The following is a 23623-nucleotide window of genomic DNA, read 5'->3' as shown; positions in this document are numbered from 1 at the left end:
ACAGACGTTCCTCCAAACGTTTTAGAAAGAATACAAATGACAACTCACTCTTCAAAATCAGTCAGAATGTATTTGTATACAGGTAGTCATAATAAACAGTTACCAAAGTAATTTATCTCTGATATAAATAACTAGCAGTTGCACGCGACTTTGGGCGGAATTAAAAAAAATCTAGTACTAAACATAAGCTATGGCACCCGGTGTTAGTGTAGTTTTACAACAATGAAAGAATTCTTCAAATACAGTGTAAACTCTTTATAACGAAACTCAAGGGACTGAGCATTTTTTTGTCGTCATAGAGAGTTGTCGTTATATGGAGCGAACAAAAAAACAACCAAATTAGCAAGATAACATAACATAAACAATAATACCGATAATAAATATTTACTATCTACAAATATGAACACATTTTTCGTAATAGAGAATGGCGTATCGCTATAAAGAGTGTTTCAATATGTGAGTTTTAACGCAAACCAGCCAAGTTGGGCTCACTTCAACGTTACAGGGAGTTTATTGCTATAAAGGATAACGTTATAAAGAGTTTACACTGTAGTTTCAGTAGTTTCAGAGCCTATTCAATGACAAACAAACAAACAAACAAATCTTACCTCTTTATAATATTACTAAAGAAAATAATAAAACTCGATAAATTCAAAATTAATATTTTAATTAATATTATTTCACAAGATGTCAAATATTTGGACACTCCATGTGTAACCAATATCTTCAGATCAAAGCATTTTAAAAATAATAAATATAAAATGAAAATTTTAGTCATAATTTTACTAAGTCCCATGCAAGTAACTGTAAAAAAGTCATCCCTTTCATTCTTTCTGACAAAAGAGACCACATCATGTTTTAATACAAATCTTGCAACAGTGGAAATGTACGGTTAGAATTACTGCAATTTGTAATACAACTGACAAATGTCTTAATGCTAAATACATAATACATACAGAAAACCCTTTCTTTTCTGAAGATAAAATATATAAAGTTATTTTTTGTATTTTCAGCCGACTTCAAAAAAGAAGGAGGTTATCAATTCGACTGTATTTTTTTATGTTTTTTTTTTATATGATAAGGTGGCAAACGAGCAAACGGCCACCTGGATTCGCCGCAATAGCGAAGCTCCGCCTCTGGTGGTCCGATTTTGATAAAAATTATTTCAAACGAAAGGTAGTGCTTGCAGATGGGTCCCATTTTTTTTTTAATAACTAAAAGACTACTAGATTTTGAGTTTAACTTCACAATGTGTTGCGAAATTTAGTGACTTTGTTTACATCGCTTATTGTATCTCTACTACATATTATGGTTTAATTTGATTGTATAAATTATTTTATAATTACTTTTTTTTGTTTAGAAATATTTTTGTACTTTCTAGGCGTTTATATTTATCAATAGTCCCTTATTAGTAATTAGTTTTATTTCACACAACAACTAAATTATCAGGACATAGACAAAATCCAGTTAAGTAACTTGTGACGTCAAACGAAACATACACATGAGATTTGAGACTGATGACGTCATAAAAACATGCTTTTTTACTTTACAGGGGAAGGGGTAAAGAAAAGGGGGTAAAGAATCACACCTCGCAAGTTTCATGTTATTATATACAATATCTAATATATCAAAGTGAATTGAAAAATTTCTGTCTAGACAACAATCAGTCTAACTAATCAATTGTGGTGTAGTCATAATCAACAACTTGCACAAACTAGGGAACTGTTTGTCGATGGCGTATTTGAACCACATTGAGTTGTCTATGGTCTCAGCTTGTGAACCTTCAATTTGTAAATAAGTGTACGGCGCAAATGCTAAATGATTCCTGAGACTTAGTTTAGAATCAGCGTTAGGGATGACTTTGTTCAGCATTGTTACAGTCTGCATGTTCAGTTTGCTGAACACGTAACCTTCCTGGCGGTTGCTGAGGAAGTTTTCTTGATACAGACAAGATATAATGTCTGATGTATACGCCTTTAGTAACTGTCGATGTTCAAATTCGTGGGTATTTCGTACACCATTGTTCTTATTTTTTAACTTCGAGAATATCTTCCTGTACCTATAAAATTAAATTAAAATAAATTAATTTACATATATTTTCTCTAAAGTAATTTAAAGTTAAAATAATAGATTTTTTAAGAATTCACAGATAGTCTTAGTGAATATAATTTCAGCTATGGTGTTCTCATTTAAAACTATTTAGTTATTTCTGCCTTAAAATCTATATATATAAAAGAAAGTCGTGTTAGTTACACTATTTATAACTCAAGATCGGTCGAACTGATTTAGCTGAAAATTGGTGGGCAGGTAGCTTAGAATCAGGAAACGGACATAGGATAATTTTTACCCCGTTTTCTATTTTTTATTCCGCGCGGACGGAGTCGCGGTTAAAAGCTAGTTAAAAATAAAAAAGAGAGTAAAGAGGTTCCTAAAGTGGAGTGTATCACCCTGTATACAAAAGAAATGTATGTATGATTGTACTGACGTAAGTATGAGATGTACGAGGTGGTCGAGGGTGGCGGCAGAGGGCGCCAGCAGCGGCAGCGCCAGCAGCAGCGCGGCCGGCACACTGCACGCAGCGCCCAGGCATACATCTGCGCGTGCGCAGCGCGACGCAGCGCTCAGGCAACTCGCCAGCACTAGCGCATTGTCTAACACAGGCTTACATTTACATTCCATACAACGAATACATTCAAATACAGTAAAGTGATTCAAATAAAAGATTTTTTTCATTCATCATCAGCTCACTGTACATCCCCACTGAGGGGCTCAGAGCCTACCCTAATTTAGGGGTGACGAGGACATGGTCAACCACAGCCAAGTGCGGGTTGACTTCACATATATCTTTGAATTTCTTCTCAGATATGTGCAGCATCACGATGTTTTCCTTCACCGTAAGAATGTCGGATAAACGTACATATGTAAATCGAAAAACACATTGGTACATGGCGGGATTCGAACCCAGGACCTGCAGATTGCAAGTCAAGTGCTTAATACCCTGAGCCACCGACGCTCCCAAAATTTAAAGATAAAATTCAATTATCTCAAGTCAAATATTACAGTTTTATTAATTTTTTATCTTATGTTATATACAAAAATATATTTACCTGGATTTATTTGTAAGCCTTTGCTATACAATTGTGTTAACAATTTTGCTACTCCACGTAAAATCTGTGTGTATTCTATCTGTGGTGAGTTTGTACTCATAAATAATCTGCAATTTCGAACACTGGTGTAGACCTAAAAAAAAATCGTTTCCAATGTGCAAACTGATGTTAACAACAACACTATCACGCTCGAAAACGCACAAGGGTAGGCAGAGACCATGGACTTCCAATTGTCATCTATAAACCAGTCCACCATTACTAGTACTTTTATTTACTGTTTAGCAGATTGAAGACTTTACATTTTACTAGAATAAAAACCATAAATAATATAAAGTAACTCACTAAATTAGCATATATCGCTGACAAACTCCTGAGTATAACGCATTGGTCCATTGAATTTGCTCTGCAGTATATCTTTGTGAGTGAAGTCATTATTGCCTCAATGTATTCATAACAATCCGCACTCAACCATTCCACCAGGTCCATTATCTGTAAATTAATATAAAAAATAATCTTTATACCAATATTATACATAGATGAAACTTGGATAAGCTGATGGTAAGAGATAATCTCTATAAGCGTGAGTCTTTGTCCGGTCCCGACGAACGACCTTCATAAGCGAGAAACTTGGGTTTGAGAGAAACCTCCGTAAGCGAGAAACTTGTGTTAGAGAGAAACCTCCATAAGCGAGAAACTTGTGTTAGAGAGAAACCTCCATAAGCGAGAAACTTGTGTTAGAGAGAAACCTCCATAAGCGAGAAACTTGTGTTAGAGAGAAACCTCCATAAGCGAGAAACTTGTGTTAGAGAGAAACCTCCATAAGCGAGAAACTTGGTTTTTCTACACACTGCCTACCCTATATCAATTTTGATCCACGTTCTTCACATATAATATAAATAAAATAATTATCTAAATATAAATAATTATCTTATTACGCTCGAGTGTTAGAAACCAGTCTTAAACTAGAGCAAACAGGAGTGAAATTTGTGCAAAAAAAAAAGATATAAAAAGGAATGTGACAATGAAATTACCTCACCAAAGAAGTCAGTTTCGTTCCAGAACGCTATAAACTTTGCAAGGAATCTGGTCACAACGGGAATTCCTTGCAGTATTGTGCGCTGGAATACTGCCAGTCTGTGCAGCAGGTATCGCTTCTCCTCGTAACTGTATGGTGATTTGTCAAAGAAACCTGAAAACAGAAATTATGACAAAACTTAAATCAATCAACACTCAATTCAAATCATACTAATATTTTAAATGCGAATGTTTAGATGAACGGATGGATGGATGTCTGTTTGAAGGTATGTCCGGAACAGTTCAACAGATCTTTATGAAATTTGGCACAGTTGTAGAACATAGTCTGAGAGAACACATAGGCTACATATTAAGTTTTTTTTAATTCTGCGCGGTCGGAGTTGCGGGTGACAACTAGTAGTCTATATTAGCGCATTTTATAAAGTATTAGGCAATAGAGTATTTCACACTGTACAGTAGTCAGGGGTACAGTGACTGGGTATAAATCCTAGTCGCGTTTACTTAATAAAAACATCGATCACTCTTATTGTTTATTTGAAACAGGCGGAGTTTTTTTTTTATATTGAATAAAGGCTTATTGACATTGACACAAACTTAAAGGCACTTTAAGTTTGTGTCAGGGTAAGTTTTCAGTAACTGGAATACCGCGAACGAAGTCGAATCTAATAGCATTGTGAGCATGAAATCACATGTTACCGGAATGGGATATCGTCATTGTCCTGACAGACGACTTCCAAAAGCGATGAAGTAGAGTAAGAGAGAAACCTTTATAAGCTAGAAAAATATCGTGATCCCTTGGACTCTTACTTGACAGGTTTGACTGTATATCATCAGCTCACTATTCTACCCCAAGTTAGGGTTGACTAGACCATAGTCAACCACACTGGCCGGCTGCGGGTCGGTTGACTTCACACATATCATTGAATTTCTTCCCAGATATGTGCAGGTAGCATCTCAATGTTTTTCTTCACCGTTAGAACGTCGGATAAATGTACATATGTAAATCGAAAATCGAAAAAACACATTGGTACATTGCGGGATTCGAACCCAGGACCTGCAGATTGCAAGTCAAGTGCTTAACCCCTGAGCCACCGACGCTCTTGACTGTATATTTGAATGAAATCTAACACTTACAGTGATTGAGTATATGATGCAGGTCATGTGAGAAGAAAGCCTGTTCATTGTCGCTGGCCAGTGCCAGCAGAGTGGTGCCAGTGTCGTTGCAGAGCAGAGCGCGCAGTCGCGCTGGCCGAATGCTGGACCGGCTAACACTGTGCTTCAGCAGAGATACTGGGCTGAGGAAGAAACATAAATACCAACATCTGATCGACTAAATGTGGATTTATACTGTAAAAACAATCACAGAAAAGCTGACTTATTCTTTTCCTTCTTTAATATCATCTGAAATTCTTATAATCCTTTTGGCCATGGAGAAATAGTAAAAAATTTCTTAAGAATGTTTTAATACAGTTAAAAAAAATACTAGTACAGTCGAACCTTGATAAACGAGAAACCTCTATAAGCGAGAATCATTATCTGATCCTGAAGGATGGCATCCGTAAGCGTGAAAATTATTGTGGTCCCTTGAACACTTATCTAGATTTGGTTGTGATTTTCATGTTTTTATACTTTAATTATATATATTATTATATAAAAAATATATATTACTCTCATTGATTTATATTTTTTAAGGAAATATATAGATATCTTACCTAGAAAAATCAAGATATGTTTTTTGTGTAACTTGTTCAGTATACTGCATTGAACCAAGCTTTAAAAATTCCATGTTTGGTATCAGTGGGTCTTTCTTATTTCTTCCCGAGTCCTGAAAAAACCAACACAATATGTTATATTCTTTTATAAATTTATGTATTTTTTAATTTAGAAATGTTTATAAAATTACTTACACAATTAATTGGATTCGTCCACAATAAATACTGTTTTGTATTGCACAACAAATTTCTTTTGCTCTGAAATTAAAAAAAAACTTAAGTCAACATGTGAATGTGAGTAAAAAAAAACATTGAAAGTATGTTTTGAGGCTGACAGAGAAAGATCATGGCTTAAAAAAAAGTAAAAAAAATTAATAATAATAACATACCTGACTTATTGTGAATCGATTCAAAAGGTTTGCATTTATCTTTCTAAAAGATGTATGTATGGATATGGATGGTATATCTTCAGGAACACATTCCGGTCTATATGACTTGAACAATCCCAAAAGAACTTGAATCTGACGGTATAAGTTCTGAAAAAATATCACAGACATTGTTAAGGATCTTTAAATCAGTTATTATTTAAGTAGTTATGTTTATCATTTACATATAGACTATTTTTTTATACATGTTTTATTAATTGCAGACAAAATTTTATAATTACTAACAAATAACAAAGAATCAGATTAATTTTTTTTTTTTTTTTTTATATGACAAGGTGGCAAACGAGCAAGCGGCCACAGGAATTCACCGAAATGGCGAAGCGACCGCTGCCCATAGACATTTGCAATTGCAGATGCGTTGCCAACCCTCAATCGACGAAGGAGGAGACATTCCAATGCATCTCCTCTCCATCAAATCCACCTCCCCTTCCCACCCTTTCCTTATAAGAAAAGGGTGGGAAGGGAAAGAGGACTAAAATTAGGCCTCCGGCACCACACTCATCAGACGAAACGCGGAATTACTTCCACTTCACGCCTGTCTTCTGTGTGGTCGTGTCGTCGGGTCTGTCGGGTCGTTCTGTGTGGTAATACAAGTGAAACTGAATTAAAAAATATACCTTTTTTGCTTCCCTTTTCTTTGCGCAGTTTAAAAGTTCAACAACTCTTCTTCTTGTAACATCACTTGGTTTAGTCAGATTGTACACCAATTTAATTGAATGAGGTGCCTAAAAATATAACAAATAGCTTTAAGTAGTTGTAGTTAAATTGTTTTCTTTTCATCCTAAATAGTTTAAAATACCTTGAGTAAAACTATCTAAAAATCATACTAACCAGTGCTTCATATGTCAATGTTGAATAAAAGACTTCATATCCAATATTAAGTGCATCTAATTCAACAGAATTGCAGTCCATTGCAGCTATAACAAGAAAATTGAGTTTAATACATATTAAAAACATGAAAATTATCAGTACAAAGACTGTAAAAAGAAGCAACTTTTACTATTAGTACTTAGATGGATAATTAACACACAAATTAAGACAGAGTTGATGGAATAAAACTAGGTATGCCACAAACATTTTTTTTTCTACCGATCATGAGTAGAAATAGCTTGTAAATTTCCACTTACCTGTTAACCAGTCAAGTAAAAAGCTTATATTTGAAAAGTTTGATTGATTATCATGTTTAGCGAGAAGCCAACGTAGAGCGTAGTCAATAGTAAGCTTGCCGATTTTTTCGTTAGGAACTAAACACGCTCCCAGACTTGTCCATTTCGTTATAGCTATAAAAGAAATAGAAAAAGTTAAGCCTCTCGAATACCAAGAAAGACACAAAAACATTAAACAGCATTTATTACTTACGTATTGATAAATTTAACCAAACTTTGAATAACGTTTGGAAATCATTATACTCCAAGCCTTCATTTTCCACAATATAAGCAAGTTCATCGATTTTTCTTTGAAACAAATCCTTATCAAAACCCTTTCTTAATGATTTAATATAATGTATAATATCTTCTACATCTGTCATTTTGTTTGCAGTTTTGATTGAAAACTTTTGAATTGTATAAAAAACACAAATACAGAAGTTAAAGCATACAATCACAATGCAAAGAAGAATAACAAATTTTGAAATAAAAATACGTTACTATTTGACATCTGTCGCACGATCAAAGTAAAGCTGGGACATAGATTACAGATTTATTAAAGCGTCCTGATTAGTCCACCTCCGTGAAGTTGGCCCCCTCACTTTAATTTTTTTAACTTTTTTTTACGCAAATTGTTTGAGAGGGTTTGAGAGAAAAGAAATATCGTTTGAGAGTTCCTACTTTCTCCGTAAAAACAATTTCAAATTCTAGTGTGAAGTTGGCCCCCTCACTTTACTTTTTTTTATTTTTTTCAATGCGAATCGTTAGAGAGTCGTTTGAGAGACATTAAGAGAAAAGAAATATCGTTTGAGAGTTTTTACTTTTTCTGTAATAAATATTTTAATTCTGGGCATCGAAAGTTACAAATCGATTTTCCTTTTTTTCCGAATTAAATATGGCAATCATGCACTTGGACGTTTCAAATTTATTGTGTAGGTAGAGAATGGTAAGAGAGTGATTGAGAGAAAAGAGAAATCGTTTGAGAGTTAATACTTTTTCTGAAATATATATTTCAATGTCGGAATCGAAAGTTACAAATCGATTTTTCTTTTATTACGAATTAAATATGGCAATCATGCACTAAGACGTTTCAAATTTATTGTTTAGGTAGAGAATGGTTATAGATTGATTTAAAGAAAAGAGAAATTGTTTGAGATTTAATACTTTTTCTGAAATAAACATTTCAATTTTTGAGATTTGTAAGTTTTTGAAAATCGATTAGTAATTTTCGATTCCGACATTGAAATATATATTTCAGAAAAAGTATTAACTCTCAAACGATTTCTCTTTTCTCTCAATCACTGCCTAATCATTCTCTACCTATACAAAAAATTTGAATCGTCCAAGTGCATGATTGCTATATTTAATTCGGAAAAAAGGAAAATCGATTTGTTACTTTCGATTCCGACATTGAAATATATATTTCAGAAAAAGTATTAACTCTTAAACGATTTCTGTTTTCTCTCAATCACTCTATTACCATTCTCTACCTACACCATAAATTTGAATCGTCTAAGTGCATGATTGCCATATTTAATTCGAAATAAAAGGAAAATCGATTTGTAACTTTCGATTCCGACATTGAAATATTTATTTCAAAAAAAGTATTTACTCTCAAACGATTTCTCTTTTCTCTCAATCACTCTATTACCATTCCCTACCTACACCATAAATTTGAATCGTCGAAGTGCATGATTGCCATAATTATTTCGGAAAAAAAGGAAAATCGATTAGTAACTTTCGATTCCGACATTGAAATATATTTTTCAGAAAAAGTATTAACTCTCAAACGATTTCTCTTTTCTCTCAATCACTGCCTAATCATTCTCTACCTACACAATAAATTTGAAACGTCTTAGTGCATGATTGCTATATTGAATTCGTAATAAAAGAAAAATCGATTTGTAACTTTCGATTCCGACATTGAAATATATATTTCAGAAAAAGTATTAACTCTCAAACGATTTCTCTTTTCTCTCAATCACTCTCTTACCATTCTCTACCTACACAATAAATTTGAAACGTCCAAGTGCATGATTGCCATATTTAATTCGGAAAAAAAGGAAAATCGATTTGTAACTTTCGATGCCCAGAATTAAAATATTTATTACAGAAAAAGTAAAAACTCTCAAACGATATTTCTTTTCTCTTAATGTCTCTCAAACGACTCTCTAACGATTCGCATTGAAAAAAATAAAAAAAAGTAAAGTGAGGGGGCCAACTTCACACTAGAATTTGAAATTGTTTTTACGGAGAAAGTAGGAACTCTCAAACGATATTTCTTTTGTCTCAAACCCTCTCAAACGATTCTCAAACGATTTGCGTAAAAAAAAGTTAAAAAAATTAAAGTGAGGGGGCCAACTTCACGGAGGTGGGAGATCGGGCTGGACGCCGCGGCGCCCGCGCCACTGCGGCAGAATTAATTAGTTTCACATCGTTGTTTAATTATGTCACGTTTGTCGCGTTACTTATTATATGATTTGAATAAATAACGACCACTAACATAAAAAAAAGAAAATTGTAAAAAAAAAAATAAATAAATAACTAAAGAAAAAAAAAAAATACGAACAAAAAAATGGGTTGCCCGTGGGTCCGAACCAGCGGGGTTAGGCAGTAAAAAACAAAAACGAAACGAAAGCGACTGTCGTTCGATTGTGATTGGTTGAGAGACTGACGTCTGACGTCACGCGTTAAAACCGTAGGCAGTAACACGCACGAAAGACGAAAGACGAAGCGTCGTCTATCGTCTATCGTTTTTCGACCAATTCCTTTGAAATTCTTAGGCAGTAACACGAAATGACATTTCCAATCGTTTTAAAAGCGACACGATCGTTCGTTTTTGAGACGATCGACAAAGGTGTCTCGTTTTGCCGCGAAGTCAACCGAATCAACTTTAGTTAAATATCTTAAACTATTATTAAATATTAAATAAAACTTCTAAGGTGAGAAATCAATTTGGTATTATGTTATAAATGATTTGTTAGTTGAATAAAGTAAACAATTTATGATTTGGCATATTATAGATATGTCTCGCATGTGGACCGCCTTGATGTTAGAAGCTGCAGATGCCGAAGCTAAAAAGATGTCTCGGCAGCGTATGCTTCTACAAAGATTAAAGAATCGCGAACGGTTACTACAAAAAATTCCGGAGTGGCAGTTTAGAGCTCATTACAGGCTGAATAAGGAAGAGTTCCACTCGTTGTGTGACGAGCTCAGGCACAATACCAGTTTAAAAGGTTCGAAAACAACTTCACTGGAACTTAAGGTAAATTGATTTCTTATGATATATGTTTTTTTTAATATATGTGTGTTAAAAGGTGATTATGTATTTAATATGATTAATGTTAACTTTAGTCACTTTGAGTCTTATACTGACACAATTATTATATTTAGGTGCTGACAGCATTGAACTTTTATGCCAGGGGTTCATATCAGAAAGGTGTTGCTAATGAGGTACATATGAATCAAAAAAGTGTAAGTCGGTGTATCAGAGAGGTGACAAAAGCTCTGAATGAGATTTCAAATAAATGGATACAATTCCCACAAACAACTAAAATTAAGCAAGGGTAGGGGTTACTATATATAACTTCCATCATTTTATTTTTATTACCTTGAGCACATACAACTACTTACAAATATTATTTTACAGATTTTATACTAAGTTTAATTTTCCTGGTGTAATTGGTGCCATTGATTGCACCCATGTGGCCATAGTTCGTCCAGCTGCAGATGTACTTTGTTTTTATAACAGAAAAGGCTTTCATTCTCTTAATGTCCAAATGGTATGAACCTTTTTATGTTTGTTATAATAATTATAAGATAATTAAAGATTAATCTCAATTAAATATTTTAGGTATGTGACAGTGATCTCAGAATCACTAATGTTAATGCCAAGTTTGGTGGTGCAAGTCACAACAGTCATATCTGGGCAAGTAGAAGACTGCAAAGCCATATGGAGGCTCTGCAACTATCTGGCAAGTCTGTTTGGTTGTTGGGTAATTGAATTTTTAGTAGAAAAATATGTAATAGGTGATGTTCTATGTTAAATATTATTTGTAACTTTAATATTACTTATAACATTTTAGGTGACAGTGGTTACACTCAAAGGATCTACCTTATGACACCTATTCTGAATGCAGAACCAGGATCTAGAGGAGAGAACTACACTAGAGTGCATGTCAAGGCCCGAAACTGCATAGAAAGGGCATTTGGTTAAATATAGATTTTGATATTTGTTAGGTCAGCGTATCCTTTATTATCACCCTGATTATGCAGCAGAAATTGTTATTGCATGTGTGGTACTGCATAACATGCTCATAGATTCAAGAGGAACTCCTACAGATGATGCAGAAGTAATTTTGTCCACTGCTCTTACACAACCAACTGTTGTTGAAAACGGGCTGGATGTGATTGTGGGGCGGGCTGTTAGGAATAGACTAATTATTGGCAGTTTTTAGTGTTTGGTTGAAGAAGCCCACACAATAATGTCTAAAAGTGTATTTTTAAGAAGAAATATGATGAAGATGAATGTTTTACAAATTAAAAATAAACTTTATTTATATACAATTATTTTTTATTTCAATATTCACTTAAACATTAATTACACAAGTTACAACCAAAACCAATGTAAATGTTACATGTTTTTGCATTTGAGACTACATCTCAAAGCATAAGCATTACATTAATAAGCCAGTGAGTGAGGGTCCTGGATGCCATTTCCCTCTGCTTTGAACTGATGATGGGACAGCATATACTCTTGAAGAGGAGGCAACATATATATCATTTTGTTCATCATCTGAAATATCATGATAAAGTTAGTAAATATTAATGTTTAAACTGTATATAATAAGATAAAACCAAACATTAGAGTGTATCAAATGATTTTAATTAATTTATTTTACCCAAATGATTAAACAGAAACATGGGCAAATAAATTGAGGTACTAAATATTTTTCTATAAATACAGTTGTCAACTTTTTCAACAAGATTTGCATATCTGTTTTCTAAATGAAATAACAGGATTGTAATAAATTACTGTCAGTGATCTGCTCCAAAATTTGTATTTGGATAGATGGTTCCTCAACTGGAGGCTCCTCATTTGACTGTTCCTCTACTGGTAGTCCTAAAATATAAAGTTTGGGTGATGAAATGTGATATTCGTAGCTAGGAAAATGGCAACTACAAAACTATTGTTATTAAATACATGATTCAATAGCAAGGGCACTTGCAAAGAATAAGTAAAATAAAAAAGGATGTGTCTGCCAGCATAACAAACATGCTTCAGAATGAATGTCTTGTTTTATGTTTACAATCATTATTACATTAGAACCAACCTTGATCCATTGCTTCATAGACTTGTCAGGATCACTACCTGCCTTACCCAGCAACATCTTTAATAGTTGGCAAAGTTCCTGGCGCCTCACTCTTCCCTGCGGGGTGTTTACCATTTTAAATACGTTATTGACGTACCTTTCCATAAATTCCACCATTATGGCGATTTGCTCATTGCTTGCGTTTTAAGAATTCATTTTACAAAACGTAAATTGAAACACAAACACTTCACTAAACTTTTGTATTTTTACCGCGAGAATATTTGACCTTTATACGTCAAATTCAAATGACACAATGTTGATCGTCAAGTATAGACAATAATTTGTTTTTTTTGACGATTCACCTTCGTCTGCACGAAAGCGACTGTCGTCTGTTACTGCCTAGCCTTACACGGAAAAACGAGAGACGCTATCGCTTAGACGAAACGATCGATCGTTTCGTTTTTGGTTTTTTACTGCCTAACCCCGCTGCTTCCTTTTTTCGGCACGTTGGTAGTGGGTCGTCGGTTGCGCTGCAGATTCTTCCTAAACTCCACGCAGTGACGCGTGATTTGGTTCCACCGCCATTTTATTATCGTTAAATATTAATTTCCCTTTTTTTTATATATATACATGTATATTTTTTTTTAGGGTGATCTCGGCCGAGATATTGACTCTTCGAGCCATTCAGGCAGTTTAAAACATTCCTGTATAAATTATGTAAACTTCCGAACTTGCACTGAGGTTTCAAAATTCTTGAGTCGTCTTTTTTTTTATCCCGTGTATAACGGATTATATCAAATTCTTCAATTACAACATACATATATGTTATGCTAACCACTATTTACTGGTTCAATTAGACAACAAATAATAATTAAACTGCAAATAAGTTGGTAGTTACAAAATTGTTGCCGCGCGTGCCGCGTGCTCCCGCGAGCGAAAAAAATGACATTCTCACGGCTCACGGATCACGGAAGTCTGTGTCACAGACTAAACCATCCAGAAATGCACAGACAAACAATAAAAGTTTCCATAGATTGATTTGTTTACTTAAAATTAATTTTGAAACGATTAAATTAAAAAAACATTTAAGTTAAAAATAAATAAATAAGTAACACATTACACGTTATAATTTTTTTTGTATCACATTATTAATATTATTATATTATTCGATAAACATATACCGGCTGTCATTAACAGCCATTGTATGCCATAAAATATTTTCTTTGTTTACCAATTTCAATTATTATTTTTAAATTCGAATCTGGCCATATTATTTAAGTCAAAAAGCATTTTAAATTTAAAAAAAAAACGTAAAGCTAGTATCCCGCCATTTTAAATTCAAAGTATTTTGCCCCATTCAGTAATCGTTAAAACTTATCCAAAACATTTTTATTTACAACAATGGATATCGATGATATTACAAAGTTTGCAAATAGTAGAAGAATAGCCACGGATGCAGACAAGTTACGGGAGAAAGTCACTAAAGAAGAGGAAGAAATTATAAAGTCAAAGGTAGGGTTTCGTAAACTGTGAATTTTCACTACCGCAACATTTTTTTAAAAAACATTGTTACATATTGACGTTCAATATGTTTTTGTATGTTGAACATATACATGATTTACTTTATTATTTCTTCGTTGTTTTACAAAAAAAAAAACACTTTTAAAATTAATCTTAGCTCTTATTGATTAAATAAATCTTTTGAAACGGCAAATGAAGTGATGGTCATTGTCATCAACCATTATAAAGGTTGCTCAAGACACCGCGTACTGGGAATTGAAGGAGAAGTTGCAGCAAGTGCAAGACAACCATGAGAGACTGCAGCAGAACATGGCTGAGGTGCATATGCAGCATGAGGCCGCCAACGCTAAGTACCAGGAAGAGCTGAGACATCGACCTGAGATACTCAACAAGTAATTTTTAATTCATAGTTTTTAAAAAAAAATTACAAAAACTAAGCGAAGACGATTTATTTCATAATCTACTGTCACTTATCAAGCTTCTTGCCCTTTCCTGGTTCTTTACACCTTCCTTCAGGTTCTTCAGGTTGACATAATGGGAAGCATTAATTCCTTTGTATGCTAAGTATTTATATCGCGGTCGTGCAGACTGTCATTCACGCGTAAGATCTGCGACGTGCTGCAAGAGTCGAGCGAGCGGCTGCAGGAGACGCTGTCGCGCTGCAAGGCGGACGGCGCCAAACTGTACACAGCATTCAACAGGTCCGCGGAGCAGCTACGGGAGATGCGCCATAAGCAGGTGCTGCAGGACGAGAAGGTCAAACATCAAGTTGAAGGCCTGCAAGAGAAAGGTTTCATTTCTGGAATATATCTTGATAGTTTAACAACTTGCATAGAGAGTCTGCTCCGCATAGGGACCGCGATTGGGGATACAAAAAAATAAATTCGGAATCATTGCGGTAAATTTATATGATAAAATTTAAAGGTTATATACTATAAAAACAATGTTTTAAAATACGTGAAGTGTCGATGTCGAGCAACCACTTCAGCGAGCTGGTTGAATTCCTGACGAGCGCGAAGCAGCAGGTGGATGGTGAGCTAACGGAAGTGCGCGCGCAGCTCGCGACCGCTAACGCCCGCAACAACGACCTGCTCACCGCCCTCGGTGATAGCAACAGGGAAATAGACAGGCACAAATATGAGACGGACAGGGTAAGGATGTTGATTTCATATAATTTCATAATTTGTTTTCCTTTACGTAGTAAAATATATACATGATTATAGAAAGATGATATGATAACGCATCTTCAACGTGAAATGAAGAGACACGAAGATGAATACAACATCCAAACCAGCAACGCGAACAAAACCCTCGCACAGAAAGATAAAGAGTGAGTCCTTAATAAGTATTATTTACTTATTCATAAGCATAAATTCGGATTTCTTTATGTAGTCTTGGGAAACGGTCCAGTTTATTGCTAAAGTACAATTTCAAGTTGGAGTCATGGCCGACCGTCGGTGGCTCAGGGGTGCATGTCCTGGGTTCGAATCCCGCCATGCACCAATGTGTTTTTCGATTTTCGATTTACATAAGTACATCTATCTGACGTTCTTACGTTGAAGGAAAACAGCGTGATGCTGCACATATCTGAGACGAAATTCAATGATATGTGTGAAGTCAACCCGCACTTGGCTGTGGTTGACTATGTCCTAGTCACCCCTACCTTATGGTAGGCTCCGAGCCCCTCAGTGGGTCTATTGAGCTGATGATGACAATTTCAGGATTCAAGAAGCAATAGATGATGTTCAATCTCTCAAGCAAGCGTTGATGAACCAAGAACAATTTATAAAGAGCGTGAGCGACGAGAGAAACTCACTGCAAGAGAAGGTGGCTGACTTGGAGGAGGAGCAGCAGCGTCTGGTGGCTGCTATGGAGTCACTCAAGATACAGATGCAGGTAAAGTACATAGAGAACCGAAGGTCTATCGCGACATGAATTTTTAAAAGAGACAATAAATAACAACAAGCATAATGGTATAAAAGTACTCGGAGAAGAAATTTAAGTACTTGTCGCCTACAACACCGTCCGTGTGCAGTTAAAAAAACTTTATAAAGAGATATGAAAAATAGATAGTAACCGATTCTCAGACCTACTGAATAAACATATAAAATTAAAAAAAAAAAAACTTAACCAAACATTGAGTCAAGAGAATTTTATATATAACATTTTGTTACAGGATACAAACTCCGCCAGAGCATGTGTAGAAGAGAATTTGAATAAGGCATTAAATGAAAATAACGATTTAAAAAAAGAAAATTTTGATTATGTTCAAGTAAGATATGTTTTATGGAACACAGGCAATATAATAAAGTCCTACTATATACTTAGATAAATAACTTAACCTTAGGTAGAACTAAATATTAAGCATTTAACAGGTATCGACTAATATGAAACAGGAAATGGAGGATTTACAAATGCAAATAAATTTATTGGAAAAGGATAAAACACAAATCAATGATGAATTGCAACAAAGTAAGAAAGATTCCAATGAAAAATTTGCACAAATACAGCAGCTGGTGACTGAAAAGAAACAGCTCGAGGATCACATCGAAGAAATTAAAAATAACGCTAAAGCTTACCAGTATTTATGAATTTTAATTTACGTAAAGTAATAATAAATTTAGCTTCCGAATTAGTTAATATTATGTAAAAAATTGTTATAGGGAAATCGCCGAAGGTAAACAAAAGGATTTGGAGATTCAACTTCAAAACAAGGATAATGAAATAGATACGAAAGTTAATGCAATAAATTGTCTCATGTCTGAGGTGAAGACAGCGACAGATGTAAAATTTAAACTAGCCAAGGTTAAGAAAGAGATGGAGCTAGAAAGAGACGCTATGAAAGAAAAGGAAGAGAAATCGAAGAAAGAAATTAAAAAGCTTCAAGATAGCGTTCGAGTGAGTCAGTTAATTTTCATAAATTCAATAAAATTGTACATAATTATAAATAAAGCAGACAATTGCAAGGTTTGGAAGTTTTTTTCGTGTTTTTAATATGATTTGAAACATCAAAGACACTTTTAATGCACGTTTTTAGGTCAAGGAAGCTGAACTTACTCAGAACATGTCTATGATTCTGGAGTTAAGGAGAGAAAAGGTTAGATATTTATTTTATAAGTAAGTATATATTTTTAACTAAGTTTGCAAATAAATTGCGAGAAAGATTTTAAAAACAATAAAGCACACTTGGTTAATGACAGATTTAGGCGTCGGCCGTCTCAAATATACGTTTAAAAAACCAAAGAGAGGTAGATTACCGATTCTAATCCTATCTATTCAGGGTCGTCTGCAGCAGACTATCCAAGACATGCAGAAAACCTTAGACAACGTGGAGAAGAAGTTGACCGGCCGGCGCTGGCCGCCCCCTAAGGAACATTTCGTCCCCGAGCTCGACGATAACGCCGTCATGATGACCCCCCCTCGCGCGGTCGGCTTTAATACATATACTGCAGCACTCATAGTCGTTAATTGATCCCTAATAGAGACACTTATTAAAGACTACTTATAATCTACACAAATGTGGATCCTTAACGACTTACATTCACTTAAGTATTTTTACATCATACACTAGTATTTCAAGTATTCCAACAGCAAACGTTGCCATTTTTTATTAGAAAGTAGCAAGGCAAGAAACTGTTGGAAAAAGGCTGGAGCTGACGCCACCCGCCGCCTCCTCCACTGTGCCCACCGCGCCCACCGCGCCCACCGCGCCCACCGCGCCCACCGCGCCCACCGCGCCCACCGCGCCCACCGCGCCCACCGCGCCCACCGCGCCCACCGCGCCCACCGCGCCCATGGCTGCCTGGAGTCCCGATAGTTTGTTTAAAATCTTTTCCGACTCTAGCTCTGATGACGATACACTAAACGTAAGTCAAAATACTATTTAAAATTAACAAATCTCAAGCGTATAACATATCTGCAGAGCTAATGCTGCCTAATCTTAGTCCTCTTTCTAGAAGTAGATTTGTCAGAGTAGACGATGCATAGGAATGGGAAATTATCTCATTTTGTGTGCCCCTTCCTCCGTTGATGTAAGGTAGGCAACGCGTCTGCAATTGCGGATGTCTATGGGCGGCGGTCGCTTCGCTATTTCGGCGAATTCAGGTGGCCGCTCGCTCGTTTGCCAACTTATGATATAAAAAAAAAATTAGGATCAAAATAGAATATTTTCTTACTATCTATCCGTACACAAAACAAATTTTATACATTGGCAATATACAACAAAAATAATATGGTAAAAGTTTATTTTGTGTTACTTATAAAACTAAAGATGCGTCATATGGTATAGGAGACGGCAGTGAAGCGCTGTTTCGCTGCTCTGTCTCGTGGCGAAACTCTGTCGCGTGCGCAAATGGCCACGTTGAAAAAACGACCCAATCGCATTGAACCAAGGAACCAAATTCAAAAGCAACAAATGCCACAAGTAAGTTGACTACTCGTTTGCGGCGCTTCGAGTTAGATAAAAAAAAACTTGTGAGCCGTCATGGGACGCCTGGCAGATGTGAAACATCGTGTGTGGACAAGTAATATGCATGAAAGATAATATTATTAAAATAATATATATTATATATATAATATACATACATACATATATACATATATATATATATATATATATATATATATATATATATATATATATATATATATATATATATATATATATATATATATGTATACCTCAGTATAGCGTGGCGACCCGTCGCCACGGCCAGCGTCGCCACGCCAACAATTCGGTTTACAAGTGATCCTATAGATGTTTCACATCTAAAAAAATTTTTCTGTTATGAAAACAAAATATAACAATAAAAATAGAGAATAATTTTAAATATAGATTTGGTAAAATTTGAATTAATCTAGAACCTTCTGTATGGGTATTTATAGATAATATTTTTCATTATATTCAGGATGTATGCATAAATACGATTTATTTGTGGCAAAACTAAACTGATGTTTAATTCTCAGGAAATTGTATCAAATGCGAAGGAGGATACTGCAAAGTCAAGACCTCGAAAATTCTTCAAGCATAAGAGGTTGGAAACAAAGAAATAGAATATTTTTGTTTATGGACTTGTTCTTATCTTTTCTAAATTTTGTTTCAAATTATTTGAAAATAACAGTTTAACAATATGTTATTAGCTGTTTTTTAAAGGAAAAATACTTTCTTCTTTTAATTTTTTAGTTATGTGCAAAATTTACGTCGAATTAGTTTTATAAGTTATGCGTTTGAAATTATTTTGAGATGCATTTGTTTGGTTAATAAATTTTAAAACTTTATTTGCAGTTTTACTTCTTTACAGTAAGTAATGCTGCAGTAAGTGTTGCTTTAATCTCACTTATAAGTACGAATGTTTTGATGCATGATGGATGTTCGTTACAAGGTAATTCCAGAACGCCAGCAGTCGCCCGAGACTCCGCCTGCGTGGAATTAAAAAGAAAATAAGTAGCTTATGTGTTCTTCCGGACTAGGTTCTAAATCTATGCCAAATTTCACCGAGATCCACGTAACCGTTCTAACAAACATCCATCCAACAATACTTACGCATTTATAATGAGTAAGAAGATTGGTCAAGAGAGTTTGTCAACACAAGAATTTAAGACAAGACAACCAATTTTATTAAAGTCTCAAAGCTCAGGTGGGCAAGAATGGGTCAGATAAGTTTGTTTTAAAGTAGTTACGCAGTTGAAGCTCCGTGAAGTTGGCCCCCTCACTTTAATTTTTTTAACTTTTTTTTACGCAAATCGTTTGAGAATCGTTTGAGAGGGTTTGAGAGAAAAGAAATATCGTTTGAGAGTTCCTACTTTCTCCGTAAAAACAATTTCAAATTCTAGTGTGAAGTTGGCCCCCTCACTTTACTTTTTTTTATTTTTTTCAATGCGAATCGTTAGAGAGTCGTTTGAGAGACATTAAGAGAAAAGAAATATCGTTTGAGAGTTTTTACTTTTTCTGTAATAAATATTTTAATTCTGGGCATCGAAAGTTACAAATCCATTTTCCTTTTTTTCCGAATTAAATATGGCAATCATGCACTAAGACGTTTAAAATTTATTGTGTAGGTAGAGAATGGTAAGAGAGTGATTGAGAGAAAAGAGAAATCGTTTGAGAGTTAATACTTTTTCTGAAATATATATTTCAATGTCGGAATCGAAAGTAACAAATCGATTTTCCTTTTTTCCGAATTAAATATAGCAATCATGCACTTGGACGATTCAATTTTTTTGTATAGGTAGAGAATGATTAGGCAGTGATTGAGAGAAAAGAGAAATCGTTTGAGAGTTAATACTTTTTCTGAAATATATATTTCAATGTCGGAATCGAAAGTTACAAATCGATTTTTCTTTTATTACGAATTAAATATGGCAATCATGCACTAAGACGTTTAAAATTTATTGTGTAAAGTCCTTTTCATGAAAGAAGTCCCCCAGACGCAGCGCTGTACTCGCGTGACGTAACATTGCCATTTATGAGTAAAAAATTTACCTATTTTACATTTAGCTTACGTAATTTATCAAAAAATACTATTTCCTGCATACTGCGATGAAACAATATAAGCTCTTAAATTGTATTAACAAATAAATACACTTTAGATAGGCTGTAATTTCGTTACTCAAGCCCATACAATAGTTCAGATTAATGAAACATGTATATTTCTGATAAGTCAAATGTATATTTGGGCATTTTATCAAAATGTCTACCAACCCACTCATGGGTAAACAACATAGTAAAAAAGGAGACTAGTCATTTGAAATTATTTAATAATAACACGACACATACAGTCATAATAACGGTAGTTATTTGGTCTTATTGCATGGGTCTTCCCATGAGTGGGTTGGTAGACATTTTATTTACTTACATAAGCGGTATTCTACCTACTTACAGGGAATAGATGAGAAAATAGGGTAAAGAAACGCATTACAATTTTTTATTCAGTTTTATTGAATAATTGTGATCAGCGGCCATAGGTACATCACTGTCTGAAGAGTTTTTCTTAAGTCTGTCTTAAGAACTTTTTCGGATGCGGGCGATTCTTCCCTGGGGTGACAATTTTTTTCGAAGTACTCGCCGCTGTTATACCTTCTTTTGTAATTCTTGTTACAGTTTTCTCTGACACACCTGCAATTAAATTATGAACAATTAAAAATAATAGTAACTTTAAGTTTATAATGCTTATGTACTTTGTAAAATATGTTTTACTTTCAGTTACCTACTTTCATCACGTTATGTTTATATTTTTTATATTTGTTCAATTTTGTCGCAAAAATGAATTTTTATCATAAAAGTTCCAAAAAATTATTATATGGCAACCCTAAAAAGTACCTGTTAAGGCGGCGACTCTCTTCCGAACATTGTTTAGTGATATTAAAACACCTTGATTCTTTTGTTCCGCTTCACAGAACTCTTTCACCTTCAATATCATTTCTCTAGCCGAACTTTTCACAACTTTTGGCATTGTAAACAATCTTTAAAATGCACTAAGCTAGTTAAAAACTCACAAAAATCTACCACAACAAACGAACTTGATAACATTGACGAACGACAACATGGCCGACCTGTCAAATTTAGTTCCAAAAATTACCGCGGGACTTCTTTCATGAAAAGGACTTTAGGTAGAGAATGGTAAGAGAGTGATTGAGAGAAAAGAGAAATCGTTTGAGAGTTAATACTTTTTCTGAAATATATATTTCAATGTCGGAATCGAAAGTAACAAATCGATTTTCCTTTTTTCCGAATTAAATATAGCAATCATGCACTTGGACGATTCAAATTGTTTTCCTTCACCATAAGAAAGTTGGATAAATGTCCATATGTAAATCGAAAAACACATTGGTACATGGCAGGATTCAAACCCAGGACCTGTAGATTACAAGTCAAGTGCCTAACCCCTGAGCCAACACTCTCAGATGTTTTTCGAGTTAACAGCTAACAATTTATTTCTGAGATGATATTAAAAGTAGGCCTTGATTTCTGGTGAGTCCCTCGTAATATAACCCTCTCTTCTCCTACTTCACCAAAAAGGCCTTTAAGTTAAAGTTCAACCAGACCCTATATTATCATACCCAACGGGATCGGATTCAGCAGTTAACTTTTTTCTCGAAAATGGGATAAAGTACCAGATCTTATCGTTTGACTTTAAATTTAACGCCTTAAATAAGAAACCAATTGAAGCATTTGAAAAGAAATTTATTAATTCAAATAACATAAGAAATAAAAGCTAATACTATTAAATTACATACAAAAGCTTGTAGTAATAAGAAAAATAATATTTACTTTCGAACTTTGAATATTTTTTTCCGTGGATATTTAAATTGACTTAGTTTCAACTTTCTTGAAGGTGTAGATTGGATATAGCAATCAGAGACTGACGGGATATTTACTTCTGCGGTAGTAGGTTTGGAAATATTGGACCACGTTTCATCATCTTTTGACATTGTCCAGGTTTCGATTTCACTGACAGTTGTCGATGTGTTGTCGTCTTTTTCAAGGGCATCATCCAGATTAATTTTATCAACATTTGCAAGGTTAAAGTCATTTAAATCTACATCAAAAACGGGACTGTTCCGTTAAGGTTCATCGCGAAATTGCAACGGTGGTAATATAATGTCGTTTTGTGCCAAACTTTCTAGGAGTGATTTTGGATTCAACATAGATTGACTTATATCCAAGTCATTTTTGAGCAAATCTGTTTTTTCAAAACTAGGACTTTCATCGTCAATAATAGGCGATTCTAAATCAGTCGATTCTAAATCAGGCGATGCTAAATCAGGTGATTCTAAATCATTGAAATTTTTGTTTCTTGTATATTCAATATCAGGTTCATCTATAAACTTATTTACTTCCAGTTCATGTTTATTTGTCTCTGTGCTATCTTTTATACTTTCAAATATTTTTGCCATTAATTTTGAATGATCTAATTCTAGAGGTGGTTGAATATTAGTGTTTTGAGTTTTCGACTCATGGAGTTTATCTAAATCTTTTATTCTGAAAGGTCTTTTCAATTTTTCATTTTTAAATTTTGATGTCATTTTATTGTAGGTAGAACTGGGTGTAAAACGATCTTCTGTGTCTGATTCATAAAATTTGCTGAAAAATATAATTCGTATAAAAATACTAACGATATTTAACATCTTATTAATTTAATGTTTATTTCTGGAGAGCTTAAAATTTCATTGTAGAGTTTACAAAATTGAGATCTGTATCAGAAAAATTAAATTATTAAAACGTAATGTTCTTTTGAATTTTTTTAGTTTTGCAACTAAGTTAGAAGTTAGTTAATCTAAAATGAATATTTATACGTCATAAGATCAAATTACCTGGAGGCTAACTTTTGGTATTTATTGATAATG

At 34.3% G+C, this 23623-nt stretch overlaps 3 protein-coding genes and 1 long non-coding RNA gene across 4 annotated transcripts; 2 read left to right on the top strand and 2 right to left on the bottom strand.

Moving 5' to 3' along the window:
- Positions 1–1379: 1379 nt before the first annotated feature.
- LOC123723208 lies at positions 1380–7890 on the bottom strand. Its single transcript, XM_045685774.1, has 13 exons — positions 7660–7890; positions 7428–7580; positions 7132–7217; positions 6918–7025; positions 6244–6390; positions 6050–6112; positions 5855–5967; positions 5277–5437; positions 4139–4296; positions 3450–3596; positions 3108–3240; positions 2486–2651; positions 1380–2059 (listed from the first exon to the last, which is right to left on the bottom strand). The coding sequence occupies exons 1-13, from the start codon at positions 7826–7828 to the stop codon at positions 1669–1671; spliced, it is 1995 nt and encodes a 664-aa protein (XP_045541730.1). The 5' UTR covers positions 7829–7890; the 3' UTR covers positions 1380–1668.
- A 2159-nt stretch (positions 7891–10049) lies between these two features.
- LOC123723106 (putative nuclease HARBI1) lies at positions 10050–11661 on the top strand. Its single transcript, XM_045685659.1, has 6 exons — positions 10050–10387; positions 10469–10710; positions 10839–11011; positions 11095–11227; positions 11299–11440; positions 11531–11661. The coding sequence occupies exons 2-6, from the start codon at positions 10471–10473 to the stop codon at positions 11659–11661; spliced, it is 819 nt and encodes a 272-aa protein (XP_045541615.1). The 5' UTR covers positions 10050–10387; positions 10469–10470.
- Positions 11662–14158: 2497 nt separating this feature from the next.
- LOC106708617 (putative leucine-rich repeat-containing protein DDB_G0290503) lies at positions 14159–19330 on the top strand. The gene is made up of 14 exons (XM_045685658.1): positions 14159–14269; positions 14507–14670; positions 14866–15068; positions 15242–15429; positions 15502–15608; positions 16000–16174; positions 16455–16550; positions 16675–16859; positions 16942–17176; positions 17316–17375; positions 17559–17705; positions 17893–18144; positions 18567–18701; positions 19244–19330. Exons 1-14 carry the CDS (start codon positions 14159–14161, stop codon positions 19328–19330), a joined length of 2145 nt encoding a protein of 714 aa, XP_045541614.1.
- Positions 19331–21304: 1974 nt separating this feature from the next.
- Positions 21305–21880, bottom strand: LOC123723239. Its single transcript, XR_006756692.1, has 2 exons — positions 21597–21880; positions 21305–21392 (listed from the first exon to the last, which is right to left on the bottom strand). It is a non-coding gene; the product is annotated as an uncharacterized LOC123723239 (long non-coding RNA).
- Between the last annotated feature and the right edge of the window lie 1743 nt (positions 21881–23623).

Source organism: Papilio machaon, chromosome W (genome assembly GCF_912999745.1).
Source record: "Papilio machaon chromosome W, ilPapMach1.1, whole genome shotgun sequence".
NCBI lineage: Eukaryota > Metazoa > Arthropoda > Insecta > Lepidoptera > Papilionidae > Papilio > Papilio machaon.
Note: the sequence above shows the minus strand (reverse complement) of the source record. Positions and strands in the feature narration are given on the sequence as shown.

Coding starts and splice junctions, on each gene's coding strand:
- LOC123723208 (XM_045685774.1), bottom strand. CDS start 7,828: ATGACAGATGTAGAAGATATTATACATTATATTAAATCATTAAGAAAG. Junction 7,581..7,659: donor TTGGTTAAATTTATCAATAC/GTAAGTAATAAA, acceptor TTTCTTTTATAG/CTATAACGAAATGGACAAGT. Junction 2,060..2,485: donor CTCGTACATCTCATACTTAC/GTCAGTACAATC, acceptor TTAATTTTATAG/GTACAGGAAGATATTCTCGA.
- LOC123723106 (XM_045685659.1), top strand. CDS start 10,471: ATGTCTCGCATGTGGACCGCCTTGATGTTAGAAGCTGCAGATGCCGAA. Junction 10,711..10,838: donor CAACTTCACTGGAACTTAAG/GTAAATTGATTT, acceptor TATTATATTTAG/GTGCTGACAGCATTGAACTT. Junction 11,012..11,094: donor ACAACTAAAATTAAGCAAGG/GTAGGGGTTACT, acceptor ATTATTTTACAG/ATTTTATACTAAGTTTAATT.
- LOC106708617 (XM_045685658.1), top strand. CDS start 14,159: ATGGATATCGATGATATTACAAAGTTTGCAAATAGTAGAAGAATAGCC. Junction 15,069..15,241: donor TGAAGGCCTGCAAGAGAAAG/GTTTCATTTCTG, acceptor AAATACGTGAAG/TGTCGATGTCGAGCAACCAC. Junction 18,145..18,566: donor CTGATGACGATACACTAAAC/GTAAGTCAAAAT, acceptor CATATGGTATAG/GAGACGGCAGTGAAGCGCTG.